This window comes from Mustelus asterias, chromosome 3, assembly GCF_964213995.1.
Source record: "Mustelus asterias chromosome 3, sMusAst1.hap1.1, whole genome shotgun sequence".
In the NCBI taxonomy this organism is placed as follows: Eukaryota; Metazoa; Chordata; class Chondrichthyes; order Carcharhiniformes; family Triakidae; genus Mustelus; species Mustelus asterias.
In genome coordinates, this window is record NC_135803.1 from 56,414,800 (window position 1) to 56,434,109 (window position 19,310).

Sequence of the window (19,310 nt, forward strand, 5' to 3'; positions counted from 1 at the left end):
CCCTGCTGCGTAATTCCAGGTGGGGCACACACCCACCACACGCACTTACAATTTGAATCATAATTGTTGGCATTGTGGCTCCCAACACGAGCGGAAATGGTGCTCATTTTAGGTCCCACTGTCTGGAATGGTTCTTTTCTGATAAACCTCCACCTCTCTATTAGTTCTGCCTCTCACACTCTTCTACGTTCTCTCTCCCTTGTACTCGACTTGGCGTTTCTCCCTATACTCTCGTCGTCATTACAACTTCCTTTTCTCTGTTCAGCCTTTGCTGATCTTTTTATTTGTGCTATTTCACTTTCAATTTCCCACAAATGTAAAAATGCACGATCTTCCTCAGCCTCCTTCACCGTGTCCTGTGCTCTCCTCCAGTTTTCATGGCTGCTGTTTTCTTTTCTCCTACTGACTTTTCATGTGCAAAAAGAGGTTCAGAATTGTTGTTTGGAACAAAATTTAAAGTGTTAGAACCATAACAATCCAGTTCATTTTAACCTCTATATAGCTGGTGTTTATAGCATTGGTGAATGATACTGACACGTGCTGTCTCACTGATCAGCACAACACCTAACCTAATTTTTAAAAAGTTACAGAGAAAAAAAAATATTTCATAGCATTTACTGTGCTATCCTGAATCAGATCAATAAACAAGTGATCTGTTGATTAATGTAGTCAGCAGATCAATACTCTATCTAACAAGCATATAGTTTTTAAAAATACCCTTCAAATATCTATGCTCCTAATTTTTAGATGTATTTAATTTGGTGCAAATGTTCATTGATCAATTGGATGAATGTTACCCATAGTCTGTGGAATAGTCTGGCTGCCATTCTGAAATAAAAAATAGCACAGAATCAGAACTTTAAGTAAGTTTTTTTGAAAGTTATTTATTAGTGTCACAAGTACACTTACATTAACACTGCAATGAAGTTACTGTGAAAATTCCCTAGTCGCCACTCTCCGGCACCTGTTCGGTTATACTGAGGGAGAATTTAGTATGATTAATGCACCTAACCGGCACGCCTTTCAGACTGCGGGAGGAAACTGGAGCACCCAGAGGAAACGCACGCAGACACAGGGGAAACGTGCAGACTCCAAATAGACAGTGACCCAAGCCAGGAATCAAACCCCGGTCCCTGATGCTGTGAGGCAGCAGTGGTAACCAGTACATACAGTAATTAGCCATATCAGTGCATGTAGCAAAAATGAAGGAAAAGACTTGCAGTTGCATAACACCTTTCATGGTTTCAAGGTGTCCCAAAGTATTTTACAGTCAATTAAATACTTTTGAAGTGCTGTAATTGTTGTAATGTAGGGAAAAATGTTAGATCTCAAACAATGACAAGACGGAGTACAAGAAAGAGATAGAAAATCTGATGAAATGGTGTGATGACAATAATCTCTCCCTCAATGTCAATAAAACAAAGGAGATAGTCATTGACTTAAGCAAATGTAGTGGAGGACATCTCCCTGTCTACATCAACGGTGATTAAATGGAAGTGGTCAAGAGTTTCAAGATTCCAGGTGTTCAGATCACCAACACGCCACGCTATAGTTAAAGCCCACCAATGCCTCTACTTTCTCAAAAGGCTAAGGAAGTTAGGCGTTTCCGCTACGCATCTCACCAATGTTTACAGATGCACCATAAAAAGCATCTGTGCTGGATGTATCACAGCTTGGTATGGCTCCTGCTCTGACCAAGACCACAAGAAACTACAAAGGGTAGCCTAGCCCATCATACAAACCAGCCTCCCATCCATTGACTCCGTCGACACTTCCCGCTGCCTCAGAAAAGCAGCCAGCATAATCAAGGACCCCACGCACCCCAGACATACTCTCTTTCACTTTCTTCCATCAAGAAGAAAAAGAAAAGTCTGAGGTCATGTACTAACTGACTCAAGAACAGCTTCTTCCCTGTTGCCATCAGACTTTTGAATGCACCTATCATATATTAAGCTGATCTTTTTTCACCCTATTTGTAACTGCAGCACTATATTCTGCACCCTCTCCTTTCCTTTTCCCCTATCTATTCGATGAACGGTATTTTTTGTTTGCATAGCACGCAAGAAACAATACTTTTCACTGAATCCCAAAACATGTGACAATAATAAATCAAATCCAAAATGGGCAATCAAATTGCCCACCACAAGATCCTGCAAACAGCAATGTGATGATGATCAGAATCTGCCTGACATATGTGCACAAGTCAAAATTTATACTTGATTTATGATCCTAAATGTTAACTTAGCCTGTTTGGATTGACTTTTTTTTACATTACACATGAATCAAAATCATAAAACTATTCTACATTTTACCGTTTTGTCAAACTGGGACATTTTAGGAACTGGTGGTGAAACCATCCTCACTATTCCCAAAATGCAATGATCCATTGATTTCTATCATATGTCAAAAAATATAAAGTTAAATAATATGTTACAAAGCTAGTTTAGTTCAACAGTTCAATCTCAGTCAAAATATGTACTAAAATGTCAGTCTCCAGATTAAAAGCAATTTCTCCACAGATCTCTGTAACCCAAGCCTCTTATAGGAAAGAAATTTGTATGCTCAATGCTTATGCATGTAATTGTTAACTTAGACAAGTATTTTTGCTACTGAGGCAAATAGTTCAAGTTAGGAAATTTCCCAGCTTGCTAGACGTATCTCAATAGAAAGGCCCTCCGAACTGTCCAATCTTCACTCGGGAAGGGAGATCTTGTGCGGGATACAGTCAGGTCTGCTGCTCAGAAGCAGATCAGAAGCAGCCACAAGGGCGTCTGTGCATCAAGGTGGGATGATTAAAAGGCCTGCCTTGGTTCTCCAATACTTCGTCCCAGTTCTAATAAAGGCTGTTGGACATTGTAGCCCTTAGCCCCTTACTCTCACCCACTCCCCCTGTCACCTCCATGCCCTCATGCCAACACATATTCCCCATTCACTCTCAAAGCCAACACATACCTTGCCGCCCATCACCAATGGCCCCTCATATCCTTCATGCCAACTCTTAGCTGTTCCATGCCCATTCAGCCAATATACATTGTGTACAGATCCAAAAGAATCCTATAACAATGGTATGTGTGAAACTGCTGAGAAAATAAATCACAAATCTTCTGAAATAAACTGGTGTTCCTACAACCCTGTCAAAGCGTCAATCAAATGCAACATTAAAGCAAACATAACAGAAGCTGTAACCACATCACACTTCTTAATCTTGTGCCAATAATGTGACACTGACAAAAAGTATCACAGAAGAAAATAACTTATTACAGCCACATAAAGATATGAATCAAGCGAAGTTACCAGTTCACACCAGCTGTCAAAACAAGACTCCCACCCAGTTAATCCCTTTACAAGTCTGGTTTTGAATTGTGCTCTTAGTCAATGCATTTGCTTGACTCTGATCTTCCATTTATCTATAATATTGAATATTAATTTTGGGGGAAAAATGTAAAGTACAATTTAAGGATAATTTATACACATTTTTACCCTAAAAACGGTAATTTAAAAAATGTGGTACTGTGACAGATTATAAACTCATTTCTAAAAATCATAAAGTATCAAATTGCACCCTTTTTAATCACTATAATATAAACATTTTATGTTTCAAGTTAATGCATAAAAGTAATTTAATAATTCACTCATATATTCAACAATACTATCCATTGCTGCACAGAACCATTCTCGTCTGCATTGATTAATCCCTTGTGTGGCCATTTGCATCTGAAAATGCATTCAGCGGTCTGTCAAAATATTCCAGAATATACACTGTATTAATTAATGATATCAAGCTCATTAAATAATAGACATCTCCCAATTAAATTATATAATTTTAGTTTATTACCAGTAACATACAATAAGAACATTCATTAAGATGATTGTTTGATGTTGGAACTGCAACACAAGCCTCAGAAGTTGATTACATTTATTTCAAAATAAATTAATTCTACATTTGATTTAATACAGAAGTGAAAACCACAATTATCTAAATTGTGCACTAAATATATTCTCAATAACAATATATGATTGGCATTACTTGAAAAATATTTATTACTGTACGGTGATAGAAAATAAACATACTGAACTTCATTTAAACATTTAATCCCGAGGTCTTTCAAATGTATCCCTTCACTACAAAAAGGAGTGTAGAAAAACTTTGAGGTGATGAAATGGTCTACTGTGCAAGCTGTCTACTGTTTAAAGTTAATCTAATCCTAACCGCTTGCATTACCGGTTTAAGGGTGTACTCCTGGAGCCAGTTGAACCTAAAGTAGGAACAGTAGCTGCACGCTCTCGTTCTTTTGCAATCTCCATTTCAATTTTGGCTTGAATTTTCTCCCAGTTAACTTCTACCTGCATGAGATATTGCATGACGACAGCATTAGTCAAGGATTCCAATTAAATTCAATATTCTGCACAAATTCCCACCAGCAGTGGCCCATGATGGGGGTCCTAGCCAGCAGTCCATAAAGGGGCATTGCAGGCCTCTAAGAAAATGGTAAAGGGTCAGTGTTTCATTTTTGTGGGGCCAGCAGAAGTAGGAATGCTTTTCTTGGCCCCACAAAAAAGATTTTGCATGTAGCTAGATCCCGTGCAAGACACTAAACAGGTGGGAGTTAGTCCTTCATATAACCAGTAGGAAAATATGCCCGTAACCTGCTGGCTCTCCAGCATCGGATTTGGGGGGTACCCCAAAGATGTGCTGGGGAATCCCCCTTGGAATTTCCCTGGTAAGCATTTGCACGGCAATTGTCCAGAAGCGCTAACTTCCCCCGGGCAATTGTGTTCAACTGGGAACCATCTGAAAACTTCAGATGGTTCCGTCAGGGTTTTGCTAATAATTATTACTCAGAAAAAGTTAGAAGAAATAAAACATCTTCTAACTTCTGCGTGACTATTTTACACACCCAGACTGATCCTTGCACGGGACTTCCCTACACCTGAATCCCCGCTAAATTGGACATTCCTGACACTTCCAGGTGACTCCCCACATTCTCACCGACTAATCACTTCCCCATGGTATATCCCACCTCCCAACCTTCCATGGGATTCCTTCCATCCCTGACACCACACCCACATGGGATTACCCCCAATCTGTGTGCCCGACTTTCATCCCCGACCCTCTGACCCGATCCTCCCGAACCTCCACCTCCTACTGTCGTACCCCCGATTTTCGGGCCCCATACCCACCTTGACCTCCAACCCCCAGACCTCTGATTCCCTGGACCAGATCTCCAACCCCCCCCAGTCCCCTGAACTGTCACAGCTACATAACTCCAGTATCCCTATCAGATAGGTTCTATTAATCTGTCTGCATGTTTCAATTTGAGTTGATCAGCACCCATCTTGGATGAACAGACTTGAACAATATTTTGTTTCTCTAGTTACTTACCCCTTCTGCATACTGTAAAAATCTCTTGTTGGCTTCTTCTTTTTGGAAATCCTCCAAAAATTTCCTCCTATAAGCTAGCACAGTATCGACGTGCGTCTTATATTTTACAGCCAGCTCCAGAGCTCTATAGAAACAGTTAGGTGGCACATTATAGTACTCAAAACCAAGCACTAGCTGGGTATCCTTCAGGACTATTTTTCTACATTTTCCCATAATTTATTTTCCGGTGACCAAAATTAGTCTATATTTACAACACATTAACTGTGACAAAGCAAAACATATTTTTAAAATTTCTTAAGGAATATGAAGTAAAGCAAAATAAATGATTACTGTTTTGTTTCATCAAATCATAGGTGACAATTTTAAACATATGAATCACAACTTTTACAATTAAATTCAGCTTTGGCTAGTGAAGAGATTAAAGTACAAACTGAGCTCATGGTGATTGGGCTAAGCTTTGTTTTTAACATGTTATATTTTGAGTTAATGACATCAGTCTGCAGCAACATTTGCTGAGGATGCTGATTTGTAGCCAGAGATTTTGTCAGTTAAATAGGATGTGGCAACAAAATTATTCCAATTGACTAATTAGGAAATGCTGACGTCTTCATCTGAAGAGATCCCATGAGCATTACAGTAATCAGATTTCTCAACAATTAAGGTATTATTTTAAACTTAAATAAACTTCATTTTATATGAGAAGTAGGATGTCATGCAATATTTGTGTGTGAAATTAACTATTTGAAATGACTGATATTACTCAGAAATTAAAAAGTGTTTCATTAAATTAAATATTAAAAACACTATTTAAATTTTATGATAATTGTAGAATGGCTAATAGGGCACTTTCTGTGCTGGTTGGAATTCTGCTTATTTTTCTCAGACTTTATATAAAGTTCATTGATCATAAGCAAAAGGACTGGACTCCCAAACTTCAAGAAGCAAGGACACTGACATTATTGCCCACTCCCTTGCTCATCCCACAGAATGTTGATGCATGTGGTGAGAAAGCCACAGGAGACTTCAGTGCAAGCTTTTCTTGTATGGGATTGAACAATCAAAATATGTAATAAAAACAACTTATATTTAGGTAGGACACTTAATATAGGGAAATGTATCAAGGTGTTTCACTGGACTGCAATCAGATACTAAATGACACTGAGGTTGAAACTTTTCATAGTGTCAGGAATCCCACAGCCAAGGCGAAGGTGCTGGGGTAATGATAGTGGGGGGGGGGGGGGGGGGGGTGGTCCTGCAATGCACAGATGAAAGCCAATTGAGTGGCTGCTGGAGGCACTGCCATCCTATTAAGACTGACAGCCCACCCTCAAGAGCTGCTGTTCCTATCAGAAGGCTGGCAGCTTGAAAACCTCACCTAGAACAGTAGCCACTGCTGAGGAAGGAAGGAGACCTGGGGCCCACAGTAGATACATCAGAAAATCAACAAAGATAAAGGAGTTGAATATTACTCAAATGGAGAAAGTGTGCAGAAAACTGGAGCACAAAGGGATTTGGGGGTCCTCTTGCAAAAATCACAAAAAGCTACCATGCAAGTTCAGCAGCTAATTGGGAAGGCAAATGGACTTTTGGCCTTTATTTCAAAGGGAATGATGCATTAAAATATTGCTAAAACTGTACAAGTCACTAGTTAGACCACACCTGGAATACGTTGAACAGTTTTGGTCCCCTCATTTAAGGAAAGAAAAATGGTATTGGAGGCAGTCAAGAGAACGTTCACTAGGTTGATCCAGAGTATGGGGGGATTTTCTTATGAGGAGAGGTTAAATAGGTTGTACCTATTTAGTAGGTTGTACCTACTCCAATGTACTCATTGGGGTTGAGAAGACTGGGAGGTGATCTTATGAGACTCAAAGGATTCTCATGGGGTTGGACAGGGTTGATGCTGAGAGTTGCTTCTCTTCGTGGGAGAGTCTAGGACCAGAAGACATAATCTCAGAGTAGAGGGTCACCCATTTAAGACAAAGACAAGGAGGAATCTTTTCTCTGAGGGTAGTGGATCTGTGGATTCTTTACCACAGAGAGCTGTTGAGGTTGGGTCATTGAGTATGCTCAAGGCTGAGATAGACAGATTTTAAATCAGTAAGGGAATCAAGGGTTACAGGGATAAGGTGGGAAAGTAGAGTTGAGGATTACATCAGAAAGTCATGATCTAATTGAATGGCAGAGCAGAGCCCTACTGTTGGGGGGGGGGGGGGGAAATGACATCTTCCTCAGCAAAGTGCTTATACCCCTGTTAAATGGCTCAAATTGAACCTTCAAAATCAGCTGCAAGGCTGGCAGCCTGTCTGCTTCCAGTCCTGCCATTAGTAAAACGCCCTGATAATGGGATAGCATTGGGGAGCTGATCCAGTGCAGCTCCCTGTAATTATACCCCCCTCTTCCCAGAGCTTCCTTGGGGCCAGTAAAATTCAGTCCCAAGTTAAAGGGAATTTTAGGACAGGTGACTAAAAACTGTGTCACAGAGGTCGATTTTAATTGAGGGTCTTTTAACTGACAAGGAAAGTGATGTGGAGAGGCAGAGACATTTGGGGTGAATTATTCTAATGCTTAGGCCAAGATAGCTTAAGACACAGTGGCCAAAGGTTGGCCAAACGGAGTGAGGTAAACAATTGTCACAGCAACTTCTTATTAATCAGAGCTAAGCTTTGATCAATCATGAAGATATTTCAGTGGAGTAGAATGGAATCAATTTGTACAAGAAAAAAATGCATTATGCAGTTACAAAAATGAGAAAGCAATTTCTTTTCATCTATTCTGCAATTTTTAGGAGTGTTAGATTAGAATGTGGAAAGAAACAAAGAGGAACCTGTTAAAAATGATAATTTAATCCTATCCATAATACATAAAATTAACATTGCTATTTAAGAAATTGAACTGCCAAGGTGGGTATAAAGTATGTTATAGCAAATAAGGCAACTATTATAAATCTCAAGTGTTATCTGGAAGAAATCTTCATAAAAGCTGGGCTAAATTTTGTTATTAGCACTTATAAGCACACATATAACTGATATCAAACATTTGTCTTTTAAAAGTAAACGATTTTAGTCAAAAATGTTCTTATGACTGATAAATCTCAAATGAGATAATAGTACCATGGTGAAAAATACTATTGTGAAAAGGGCACAGGTTCACCCCAGAAATTCTCCACATGATTCAGAACTGAAAGCCAACCTTAGAATAGCAATGAAGGGCTTCAGTCTACCTGCCTGTCCTCCCCCTCAGAGTTGGTGTGTTGTATAGGGAGGTCCAAAGATGATGAACTATTACTTGGAAAATGGAGAGTTACATCTCATTAAATGTTCAAATCATTAATGAGTAAATGAAAATCAGTGACTTGTCAATTCCATCCTCTATGTATCAACAAGTTCAGACTTATATAGGGACAGTACAGTAAATAAATAAGACTGGCTGGGATTGAACAGATATCGCTGTCCAAATATTTGGTTCTATCTTCAATACTACATTATTTTGGCCAATGAGCAAAGCAAAACCTATTTTTAAACAATAGCAGCATAATCATTATCAGTTACCAACACTGACCTCTAGTGTGCACTTGTATCTCTGTAGTAAACATTCATTTTAACCTAGTGCTGAATGTGTTTGATTTCCTCACCTATCCCAGTTGTAGAGGTTAATATTTACTTGGATGGCTTGGTAAATGAGGCCCGCCTGGATTAAAATTCCCTCAGCATCCTGTGTATTTCCAGTGAATAACTGCAAGTGTGCCATCCTTGACTCCTTTGAGGGCAAGTCTTTGATTAAGTTGATATACTGTACTTTATCAATCTGGGAATTTAAAAAAAAACTTTTTTTGAATTTGAGCACAATTACAATTTAATTATTGTTTTGTATAATGGTATGTTTCAAACACTGGATTTTTCACTTGCATGCATTTTTATTAAAGTTACAAAATACCCATAGGAACAAGAGTAGGCCATTTTGCCCTCAAGTCTGTAATGAGATCCTGCCTGATTTGCAACCTAACTCCATACATCTCTCTTTGCCCCAAACCTCTTAAAACCTTTGGATAACAAACATCTTTCAATCCGAGATTCAAAGTTTACAACTGAACCAACATCAATTATCTTTTGTGGAAGAGAGTTCCAAACTTTTATCAACTCTTATGTGTAGAAGTGCTTCCTAATTTTACTCCTCAAAGATCTGGCTGTCATTTTCAGAAATACGTCCTACTCCTAGACTTAGGGCAGCACGATGGCACAGTGGTTAGCACTGCTGCCTCACAGTACCAGGGACCTGGGTCCAACTCCTGGCTTGGGTCACTGTCTGTGCGGAGTCTGCATGTTCTCCAGGTGTCTGCGCGAGTTTCCTCCGGGTGCTCCGGTTTCCTCCCACAATACGAAAGACATGCTGGTTAGGTGCATTGACAGGAAGAAACTTTTCCCCTTTGTTGAGGGGTCAATAACCAGGGGACATAGATTTAAGGTAAAGGGCAGGAGATTTAGGGGATTTGAGGAAAAACCTTTTCACCCAGAGGGTGGTGGGAACCTGGAACTCACTGCCTGAAAGGGTGGCAGAGATGGGAACCCTCACAACATTTAAGAAACATTTAGACAAGCACTTGAAATGCCACAGCATACAAAGCAATCCTTCAAGTGCTGGAAAATGAGATTAGGATAGATAGGTGCTTGATGGTACGCTCAGACATGATAGGCCTCTTTTTTTGTGCTGTATAACTTTATGGCTCTAACTTGTATTCTATTCTTCTAGATATAAAATCAGCATTCCATCAACCTTTTTGATTATTTTTTGTACTTGTTCATGGCAGTTAACACATGTATCTGGACCCCCAAATCTCTTTGCAACTCCATTGTTTCTAGCTTTAGGAAGTACCATGTTCTATCCTTTAAATATCCAAACATTTTCCTACATTGCAATCCACCTGTCACAGTTTTGCCCATTCAATATTGCTACTCCATTGGCTGCGAAGCGTTTGGTTTGTACTGAGCTTCTTAGAGGTACTACAAGTTCTCTCTTTATTCTGTTGCTATTGAAGCATTGTAAATTTAGGCAATCATTTTCTTTCCATTGAATTTCCTTGTAATCATTTATTTCTATCTGGGTAAAAAGGCTAAAAAACTCAAAGGGCAACAAGGTGGCACAGTGGTTAGCACAGCTGCCTCAAAAAGCCAGGGGCCCAGGTTTGATTCCAGCTTCAATGATTGTCTGTGTGTAGTTTGCACTTTCTCCCCGTGCCTGCGTGGGTTTCCTCCAGGTGCTCCCGCAGTCCAAAGATGTGCAGATTAGGTGGATTAGCCATGGTAAATGCGTGGGGTTGCCGGGATGGGCCAGAGGGGAGAGTCTGGGTGGGATGCTCTTTCAGAGAGTTATTGCAGACTCAATGGGCTGGACCTTCTGCGTTTTGGTGATTCTATGGTTAAGCAGTGGAGATGAACAATAGAAAAAATATTTTCATTTTAAGAGGTGTGCAGCTCAGAGGAACATGTAGGAAGGAATTTGTTGTTAATTTTCTGGACAATGAACCAGATGGTTGGACCTTTGTGAGAAACTAAAGGGTCTGAAGAGAATCTGGAATAAAGCCGACCACACAAGCTTAATGACCTGAGCGTGAAGCAATATTGAAATACTTGACTAGACCACTTTCTGTAATGTAGAAAGAAAGTCGGGAGAGATGCAGTGTTTTTTGTTGAGGCTAATGCAGAGCAGCTCCGTAACACAAGACATTATGCTCTACAGACCATTCTGGAGGTCACATATTGAGGCAAAAAGACTTGTTGCTGGAAGGCTGTCAACTCAGACTCTTTGGTGAGCCTGAAACATGCTGGTTTCCCAGAGCAAGATCCTGTCTGTGTGGTGCTGTCTGATATATTCCATGATCTACTACTACACATTACTGTATGGACTGATGCTTGGCACTGCTGAGACAAAGGTAAAATGAGGAACAGTTACAATTGGAGGTAATTCCTTTAGTGTGTGTCCTGGGAGCTTGAATTGAAAGGTAACATTGTTTCAGTTTGAATGTTTACAAAATAATCAAATGTAAACAACCACCTCTGGAAAGTATGCATCTCCAATATATGCAGCACCATCTGAATAGATATACATAATAGTACCTCAAAGTTAATTTAATATCTGCTAAAATTCAATATTTGGATAGAAATGTTCCAGTTTGGCCACTATCTGTAATGATGCAACTCAAATTACTTCTGGACTCTGTTTATGACCTTGCAATATGTCGATTTTGATTTACTTGTGTTTTTGCATACTTGTTACACTTATGAATAAAGCTTATTGTTGAAAAAAAACATTTGATTGAATTGAGAAACTGGTGCTGAGTTTCCCCTAGAACTCATAGGGGCCAATTTTTTGTGCCCCTCTCACAGGACTTGGGGCATAAATGAGACTAAATTTGGTGGAAATCAGTCAGGTGACGTGGTGAAAGCTTTTTGGTAGACAGTACAATGCTCCCAGCAATCTCGTCTTCTTAAAAAGCACCTTTTAATGTCTGAACACCAGATCCATTTTTCAGTTGTATTTCTTCCTTCGTCACTACTACCTTTCCATGTTCAATTAGGCTCTGTGCATCTCTCCTCTAAAGTCCCTGTCTAATCAATAGATTGATGTGGAGATGCCGGCGTTGGACTGGGGTAAACACAGTATGAAGTCTCACAACACCAGGTTAAAGTCCAACAGGTTTATTTGGTAGCAAAAGCCACTAGCTTTCGAAGCGCTGCTCCTTCATCAGGACTTTAACCTGGTGTTGTGAGACTTCTTACTGTAATCAATAGATTGGCAGGCTAAAACTGAATGCTGGTGCATTTTCAGCAGGCAAACAGAAAAAAAACAAGAGTACGTCAGATCACGGTCAGTATTAGATTATATGAGGTTTATATATGTTAATTAGTGTATGTGGGTGTTGTGACTCAGGCAATGACAGTGGGGCACAAAAAAGGGAAATGTATAAGTTGTTCAATAATAAGCTTCATTCATAAAGTAGTAAATCTGCAAAAACATATGTAAAACGAAATCTACACACTAAAAGGTCACAAACATAGTCTAGAGGGATTTGAATCGCATCATTACAGATAGTGGCAGGACTGGAACATTTCTATCCAAACACTGGATTTTAACATATTAAATTGACTTTGATGTACACAGTTAGTCTTGCCACTAATATATTTATTTGTATCTGTTCGTTTGGTGCTGCACATATTAAAGGTGCACGCTTTCCAGAGCTAGGAGCCTGGTCCAACTTCCTCAGTATTGTCTCTGCTTATGATGTGCATAACTGCCTATGGTTGGTATCCCCGTTGCTATGGGTAATATTAAGAATAGAAGAGTTTACAGCTGATACTGGAAAAAGGGCTTTCAGGCTTCACCATGCGTCAGCCTACTGACCCATAACAGTTTACAAGATCACAGCAGCAAATGGGGCAGCATGGTGCTGCCTCACAGCGTCAGGGTCCCAAGTTTGATTCCGGGCTTGGGTCACTGTCTGTGTGGAGTTTGCACATTCTCTCCGTGTCTGCATGGGTTTTCTCTGGGTGCTCCGGTTTCCTCCCACAAGACCAAAGATGTGGAGGTTAGGTGGATTGGCCATGCTAAATTCTCCCTCAGTGTACCTGAACAGGCGCCGGAGTGTGGCGACTAGGGGATTTTCACAGTAACTTCATTGCAGGGTGAATGTGACCAAAAAACTTTAAAAACAGTAACCTTTGGCAGGAGTTGGACGTTGTTAGGAGGAGAAGTTTTTCAGAGTGAGAAAAAAACACAAAAAGGTGCAATATGTTTTTTTTCTGCCGAATGGGTAACTGTGGGAAGCAGGCAGGAAATGATAAAGGGGGGAGGGGGGGGGAGTAGATTATGGTAGGGGCCATGCTCTGCAAACTAACAACAGAGAATTAATTGACTGTGGTTTTGCACAGCCGATGAGATCATTTATTCCAGCACTGCAGCAATGTCAAGAACACAGAACTACGAACCAGGATTTTGGTTAGTAATTAATTGTTCTTATGGTTATGCATACTTAGCATAAGAGCTCCTTGAGTGTATGGGGATCTTTGTTGGACCAATTAAACTGCATGGTAACAGATACAATGAAGTCCCAGGTGCTACGATCCAGTTAGGGACTGTTAACTTTCAAAGAAGAAATCTGAACACCCAGCAATTAACTGACAGACCTCCATCATAAGGTTTCAAATTTGCAAACGAAAACCAACTTAATTGTTTACTAAAAAGAATTAAACAAAATAAGCATCATTAACTTAATACTATAGCTTATAAAGGCTTCTGCTGTAAACACAATTCTATTTTTTACTCCCCCCCCCCCCACCTCGCCAGAGTCCCTTTTCTTCCACAATCTCGAAGGTTCTTTAATTTTCCCTGAGACCAACCCAAAGGTATGCCACAGCCCTCCACAATTTATTTTAATTCTCCTTGGTATTCCAGCTATTCCTCCAAGGTATAAATTTCATGGCTATTCTTCCCTTAGCTTTTGTTAAACAATTCTCCTTTTTTTTTTACAGACCTCATGACAGTGGACTCTATAGCTTCTTGTTCTGGCTTTGGACATATGTAGATTTTTTTCCCCCACAGTCATATATATATAAATATATGATTTGGAGGAAAATGTAACTAGTTTGATTAGTAAGTTTGCGGACGACACAAAGGTTGGTGGATTTGCAGATAGCGATGAGGACTGTCAGAGGATACAGCAGGATATAGATTGGTTGGAGACTTGGGCAGAGAGATGGCAGATGGAGTTTAATCCGGACAAATGTGAGGTAATGCATTTTGGAAGGTCTAATAAAGATAGGAAATATACAGTAAATAGCAGAACCCTTAAGAGTATTGAGAGGCAGAGAGATCTGGATATAGAGGTACACAGCCACTGAAGGTGGCAACGCAGGTGGAGAAGGTAGTCAAGAAGGCATACGGCACGCTTGCCTTCATCGGCCCGGGCATTGAGTTTAAAAATTGGCACGTCATGTTGCAGCTTTATAGAACCTTAGTTAGACCGCACTTGGAATATAGTGTTCAATTCTGGTCGCCACACTACTAGAAGGATCTGGAGGCTTTGGAGAGGGTACAAAGAAGATTTACCAGGATGTTGCCTGATGTGGAGGGCATTAACTATGAGGAGAGGTTGGAGAAACTTGGTTTGTTCTCACTGGAATGACGGAGGTTGAGGGACGACCCGATAGAAGTCTACAAGGTTATGAGGAGCATGGACAGAGTGGATAGGCAGAAGCTTTTTCCCAGGGTGAAACAGTCAATCACTAGGGGGCACAGGTTTAAGGTGCAAGGGGCAAGTTTTAAAGGAGATGCACGAGGCAAGTTTTTTTTTTACACAGAGGGTGGTGGGTGCCTGGAACTCGCTGCCAGGGGAGGTAGTGGAAGTGGATACGATAGTGACTTTTAAGGGGTGTCTGGATAAATACATGAATAGGATAGGAATAGAGGATATGGCTCTCGGAAGGGTTGGGGGTTTTAGTTCAGTTGGACAGCATGGTTGATGCAGACTTGGAGGGCCGAAGGGCTGTTCCTGTGCTGTAGTTTTCTTTGTTCTTTGTCTGCTTCCACAGCTACTGTACTGTTCTTTCCAAACTAATCAAGCTGACTGCTTTTTGCCACAAGGCTGTGAAGGCTACTGTAGATTTCTTCCATTAGCTGCAAGCTACAACAAATTCAAACTGAACTGATTGCTTCTGTCAGCAAACACACACCAATTAATTAAACAAAAGAACCTTCTAACCAAAGTTCCACCCTGAATCACTATCTCTTTGGCAATATGTCATGCTTTGGGATTATCCAAACAGAAAAGCAAACAAATAGTTTTACCTTCAACACATCTCTTTGATTCTGCAACTCATAGGTATAATTTATATTGCTAATGGGTGTAATTGCCCTTTGTCCAGACACACTGGCTCCATTACAAGCTTAGAGATGGATCATTCATTATTCCAGAATTTTCACCGTCAACTTTAACCTCACAAGGCAAACACACACAACGTTTTAAATGCGATAAACCAAGACTTGTTTGAGCTTTACTCTTTGAGAAACTGGTAAAAATAAAACTAACAGTGTTATTTTTACCAGTTTCTCAAAGGATGCGAGGCAACGTGCCTCAACCACCCTCCACGGCAGCGCATTCCAGACCGTCGCCATTCTCTGAGTAAAATAATTTTTCCTCACATCCCCCCTAAACCTCCCCCCCCTCACCTTGAACCTCTGTCCCCTTGTGAATGACCATGCAACTAAAGGGCACAGCTGCTCCTTATCCACTCTGTCCATGTCTCTCATAATCATGTACACCTCAATCAGTCTTCTCTGCTCCAACGAAAACAACCCAAGCTTACTTCTCTTCATAACTTAAATTTTCCAACCCAGGCAACATCCTGGTATCACCGTACACTTTTCAGGGTTAAATTCCATCTGTCACTTATCTGCCCATTTGACCATTCTGTCTATATCTTCTTATAGCTCAAGACACTCTGCCTCATTGTTAACCACCTGTCCAATCTTTGTGTCATCGTTAAACTTACTAATCCTACCGCATAGTCACCAATGTCATTTATATAAATGATGAATAGTGGGCCCAACACAGATCCCTGTTGAAGAGCTTAATTACAAAGATATGATTTTAAAAGACAAATTTTATTCATATACCTCACCAATTGCTGCATAAGCCACCTCTGCTGTCATTAGATCCTTGTGTGCAATTGCCATGGCAGCAAGGCATGACCACATTGTTTGCTCCTGTTCGTGGGAAAGAACAATACCAATAGCTTTAGCACAGATAAAATTAAAACATTTTGGGTTATAGCTTTAAGTCACATTAACTTTCTCAATCACATTAAATAGGGTTTTTACATTTATGTGATCAATATTTTACCCATACAGGTTTTAAAATGATCGTGCAGATTCTTCCCATATGCCTATGGTCCGATACATATTTTCTAAATAACTGGGAGCCATGAATATCATGGAAATTGAAACAATTCTTAAAAATGTTTGTACATCTCACCAATATTCTTCCACCCAACCCAACCACCCAACTCTCCTTCTCCTGGTGAATCCTCCTGAGGAACTGAAGCTGGTTCTCCAATCAGGTAGTTCTAATTTGATGCAAATTTCACGGGAAGCACTGATTGGGAAATAGCTGGCCTTGAGCATCTCATTCTCCATCCAAGATTGTCCAATTGAGCGAACTGGACTATAGCCCCCAGTTGCGCCACATTTCTTTTGATAACTTGCTAAAGAATGTGCCTTCATAGTGGCTGTCAACAGTCTACTCAATCATGGGGAACATAACAATACTTCAAGTAATAGCCACTAGATGCATGTTCCATCATGTTTCTCTTACCACAGATGCTGCCTGACCTGCTGAATTTTTCCAGCATTTTCTGTTTTTATTTCAGATTTCTAGCATCTGCAGTATTTTGCTTTTATTCCATCATGGATCAGGCATACTGGTATCAGCTGTGGCAACCTTGCCACCCTACAAGCTGCTATAGTTCACAGAATCTTTACAGTGCAGAAAGAAGCCATTTGGCCTCTTGTTGAGGTACAATATTGGAAAGCTGACAATAAACCATATAATGAATCTATATTTTCCCTTACAGCATACATCCACGGAGTACTCAACCTCCTATTCATGTTCTTTTGAAGATTTAGAATGTTCATGTAACTATATATCAACCTTTAAAAACATGTTGGTTACATGACACATTTATATCAATTAAATCAAATTGTGGGATAGTTGTATCTTACCCATATAAAAAAAATAACCATAGTTTATAAATATTACCATATTGGTTTCTATAATTATACATGTAACAAATTTGCACTAAAGTGATTATCGTTCAGGTTATTATAAACTTATGTTATGGGTGATCTCAATAGACTTCTGTCCTCCTGCTATCTTGGACAATTCCGCTATATTCAGAAAAACATGGATGACCACAGGTCTTAAACAGCCTGTTCTTAAACTTCACTGCAGCCCTGTTATATCAAGTTCCTGCTGCAGAAGACATTGGAACAAAGAAATAAACAGAGGTTGGGTAAAATCCCAAAACTCAAAAAGCGAAGATTATGCCGTCACTGAGACTGAAGATGGTTTTCCCAAACGTTGACCAGGCGTGATAACTATCTGTTGGAATTAGTTCATAGAATTATCTAATATTGGATGTTGTTTGGGAAAAAGGGCCGTCTCGGAGTTCAGGATATGTAGGTAGTTGGGAACAAAGGGATAACTTCATGTAATACTGCATATGTACTGCCATCAGTGTAGTTAAGTGTACTGTTGTAGTGTATTATAGTCCTTTTGGTTGTGTGTTTCCTTTTAAGTTACTAAATATTCTTTATTAAATGATTACAAAACAACTGAACTATTCCTCCCTGGTTTGTGTACCTTTCGGAGTGTACCAAATTGAAAATATACACTGCAAAGAACTGGTGTTCCAAGTTACCCTTCTGGGTTTTGGGATACCCCAGTTACTTGTGGAAGTTTGCAGTGGGTGAGCCATTTTGTTTTGTCAGCTTTTCTTGGCTACTCTTGAAAATGGTTTTTGCTTAACTTGCCAAACCTATGCTCCCCCTTTAAGATTTATGAAATTAATATATGTAATACTTGTAGCCCGAACTGAAATGGAGGACAGACTGTGATGAGGCAAATGAATATTGAAATAATGTGCATATTAATTGTTTTGGAAGGATAGTAGTGTACCAGTGTTCTGATATTTCACATTTTATATATATTTATGAGGGGATTAATTTTCCCCTTCCACTTTCTTTCCACCTCTCGCTTTTTCTTGGTCTCTCTTACATCACCTTTCTCCCTGTCTATCTCTTCAATCTTCCCTCTTGTTTAATCTCCTTAAACCTCATCCTCTCTCTGATCCTCCCCCTCCTTGATTCTTTCCCATTGGGAATAGAAACACATGGGTAAGTTTATTATGTTACATTATGAAGGCTGTAGGTTTTGAATGGGTTGCATGCTTTCAATAGTTTTTAATTGGGGAATTATTTTATGAAGTAGCAAGATTGTTAAACAAAAATTATATGAGATAGTATGCAGGTGTACGATTGGAAACATGTCAGCTTTATGCCATGGTCTTCCTTTTCTATCCATGTGCCTCCTCTCCTTTCCTATCTCTCTTTCTCACTCTTTTCTTCTCTCCTATTGCTCCAATGACAGCTGTTCTTACATAACATATTCATTTGTTTTTCTTGGGTATGATGTTCTTTATGAACACTGGAAAGCGGAATGGGGTAGGTTATGTAATGATATATGGGAAGGAGGCTTCAATTCATAGAATCCCTACAGGTCCACCAAGCCTGCACTGACAACAATCCCACCCAGAACTATCCCTGTAACCCCACGTATTTACCCTGCTAATTCCCCTGATACTAAGGGGCAATTTAGCATGGCCAATCAACCTAACGCACGCGCTTTTGAGAGTGTGGGAGGAAACCGGAGCACCCAGAGGAAACCTATGCAGACACAGGGAGAATGTGCAAACTCCAAACAGACAGTCACCCGAGGCCGGAACTGAACCCGGGTCAGCAGTGCTAACCACTGTGCCAGCATGCCTACCGTAGGGATCTTCAGAAATTTTAAGGAATACTGGATCAATTTATGTGATTTTCTACAGCTTTATTGCCTCATTGATTATTTTAAATGCACTGAAATGGTTTTTAAACATATATTTAATCAGTCAGATTTTTTCATGTGATTTTTAATGAACAAGCAATGTACCTGCAACAAATTTCTAAATGGGCAATAAATTTGAATTCACTTGAATTTAAACAGTCTCCAAACGAAAGGTCTGCCTGAGGCTCCCTTTTCACGAGGTTTCCCGACATCATTGGGGCTTGGCATACGCAAAATGGAGCACTATTCATGTAATAATGAGGCTGCAGTTTG

The 19,310-nt window shown here is 39.9% G+C and overlaps 1 protein-coding gene across 8 annotated transcripts in view; it reads right to left on the reverse strand.

The window, feature by feature from the left end:
* Positions 1–3,545: 3,545 nt before the first annotated feature.
* Positions 3,546–19,310, reverse strand: part of ift80 (intraflagellar transport 80 homolog (Chlamydomonas)) — a 253,918-nt gene continuing 238,153 nt past the window's right edge. For 6 of the 8 annotated variants that reach the window (XM_078209020.1, XM_078209023.1, XM_078209028.1 and 3 more), the window contains 4 exons: positions 16,052–16,141; positions 9,018–9,190; positions 5,384–5,507; positions 3,811–4,344 (listed from right to left, as the gene is read on the reverse strand). In XM_078209020.1, the coding sequence (XP_078065146.1) occupies positions 4,219–4,344; positions 5,384–5,507; positions 9,018–9,190; positions 16,052–16,141 (513 nt within the window). In that variant the 3' untranslated portion in view covers positions 3,811–4,218. Of the gene's footprint in view, positions 4,345–5,383; positions 5,508–9,017; positions 9,191–16,051; positions 16,142–19,310 lie in introns of all 8 variants that reach the window. The other 2 variants (XM_078209021.1, XM_078209026.1) reach the window with 1 other exon arrangement.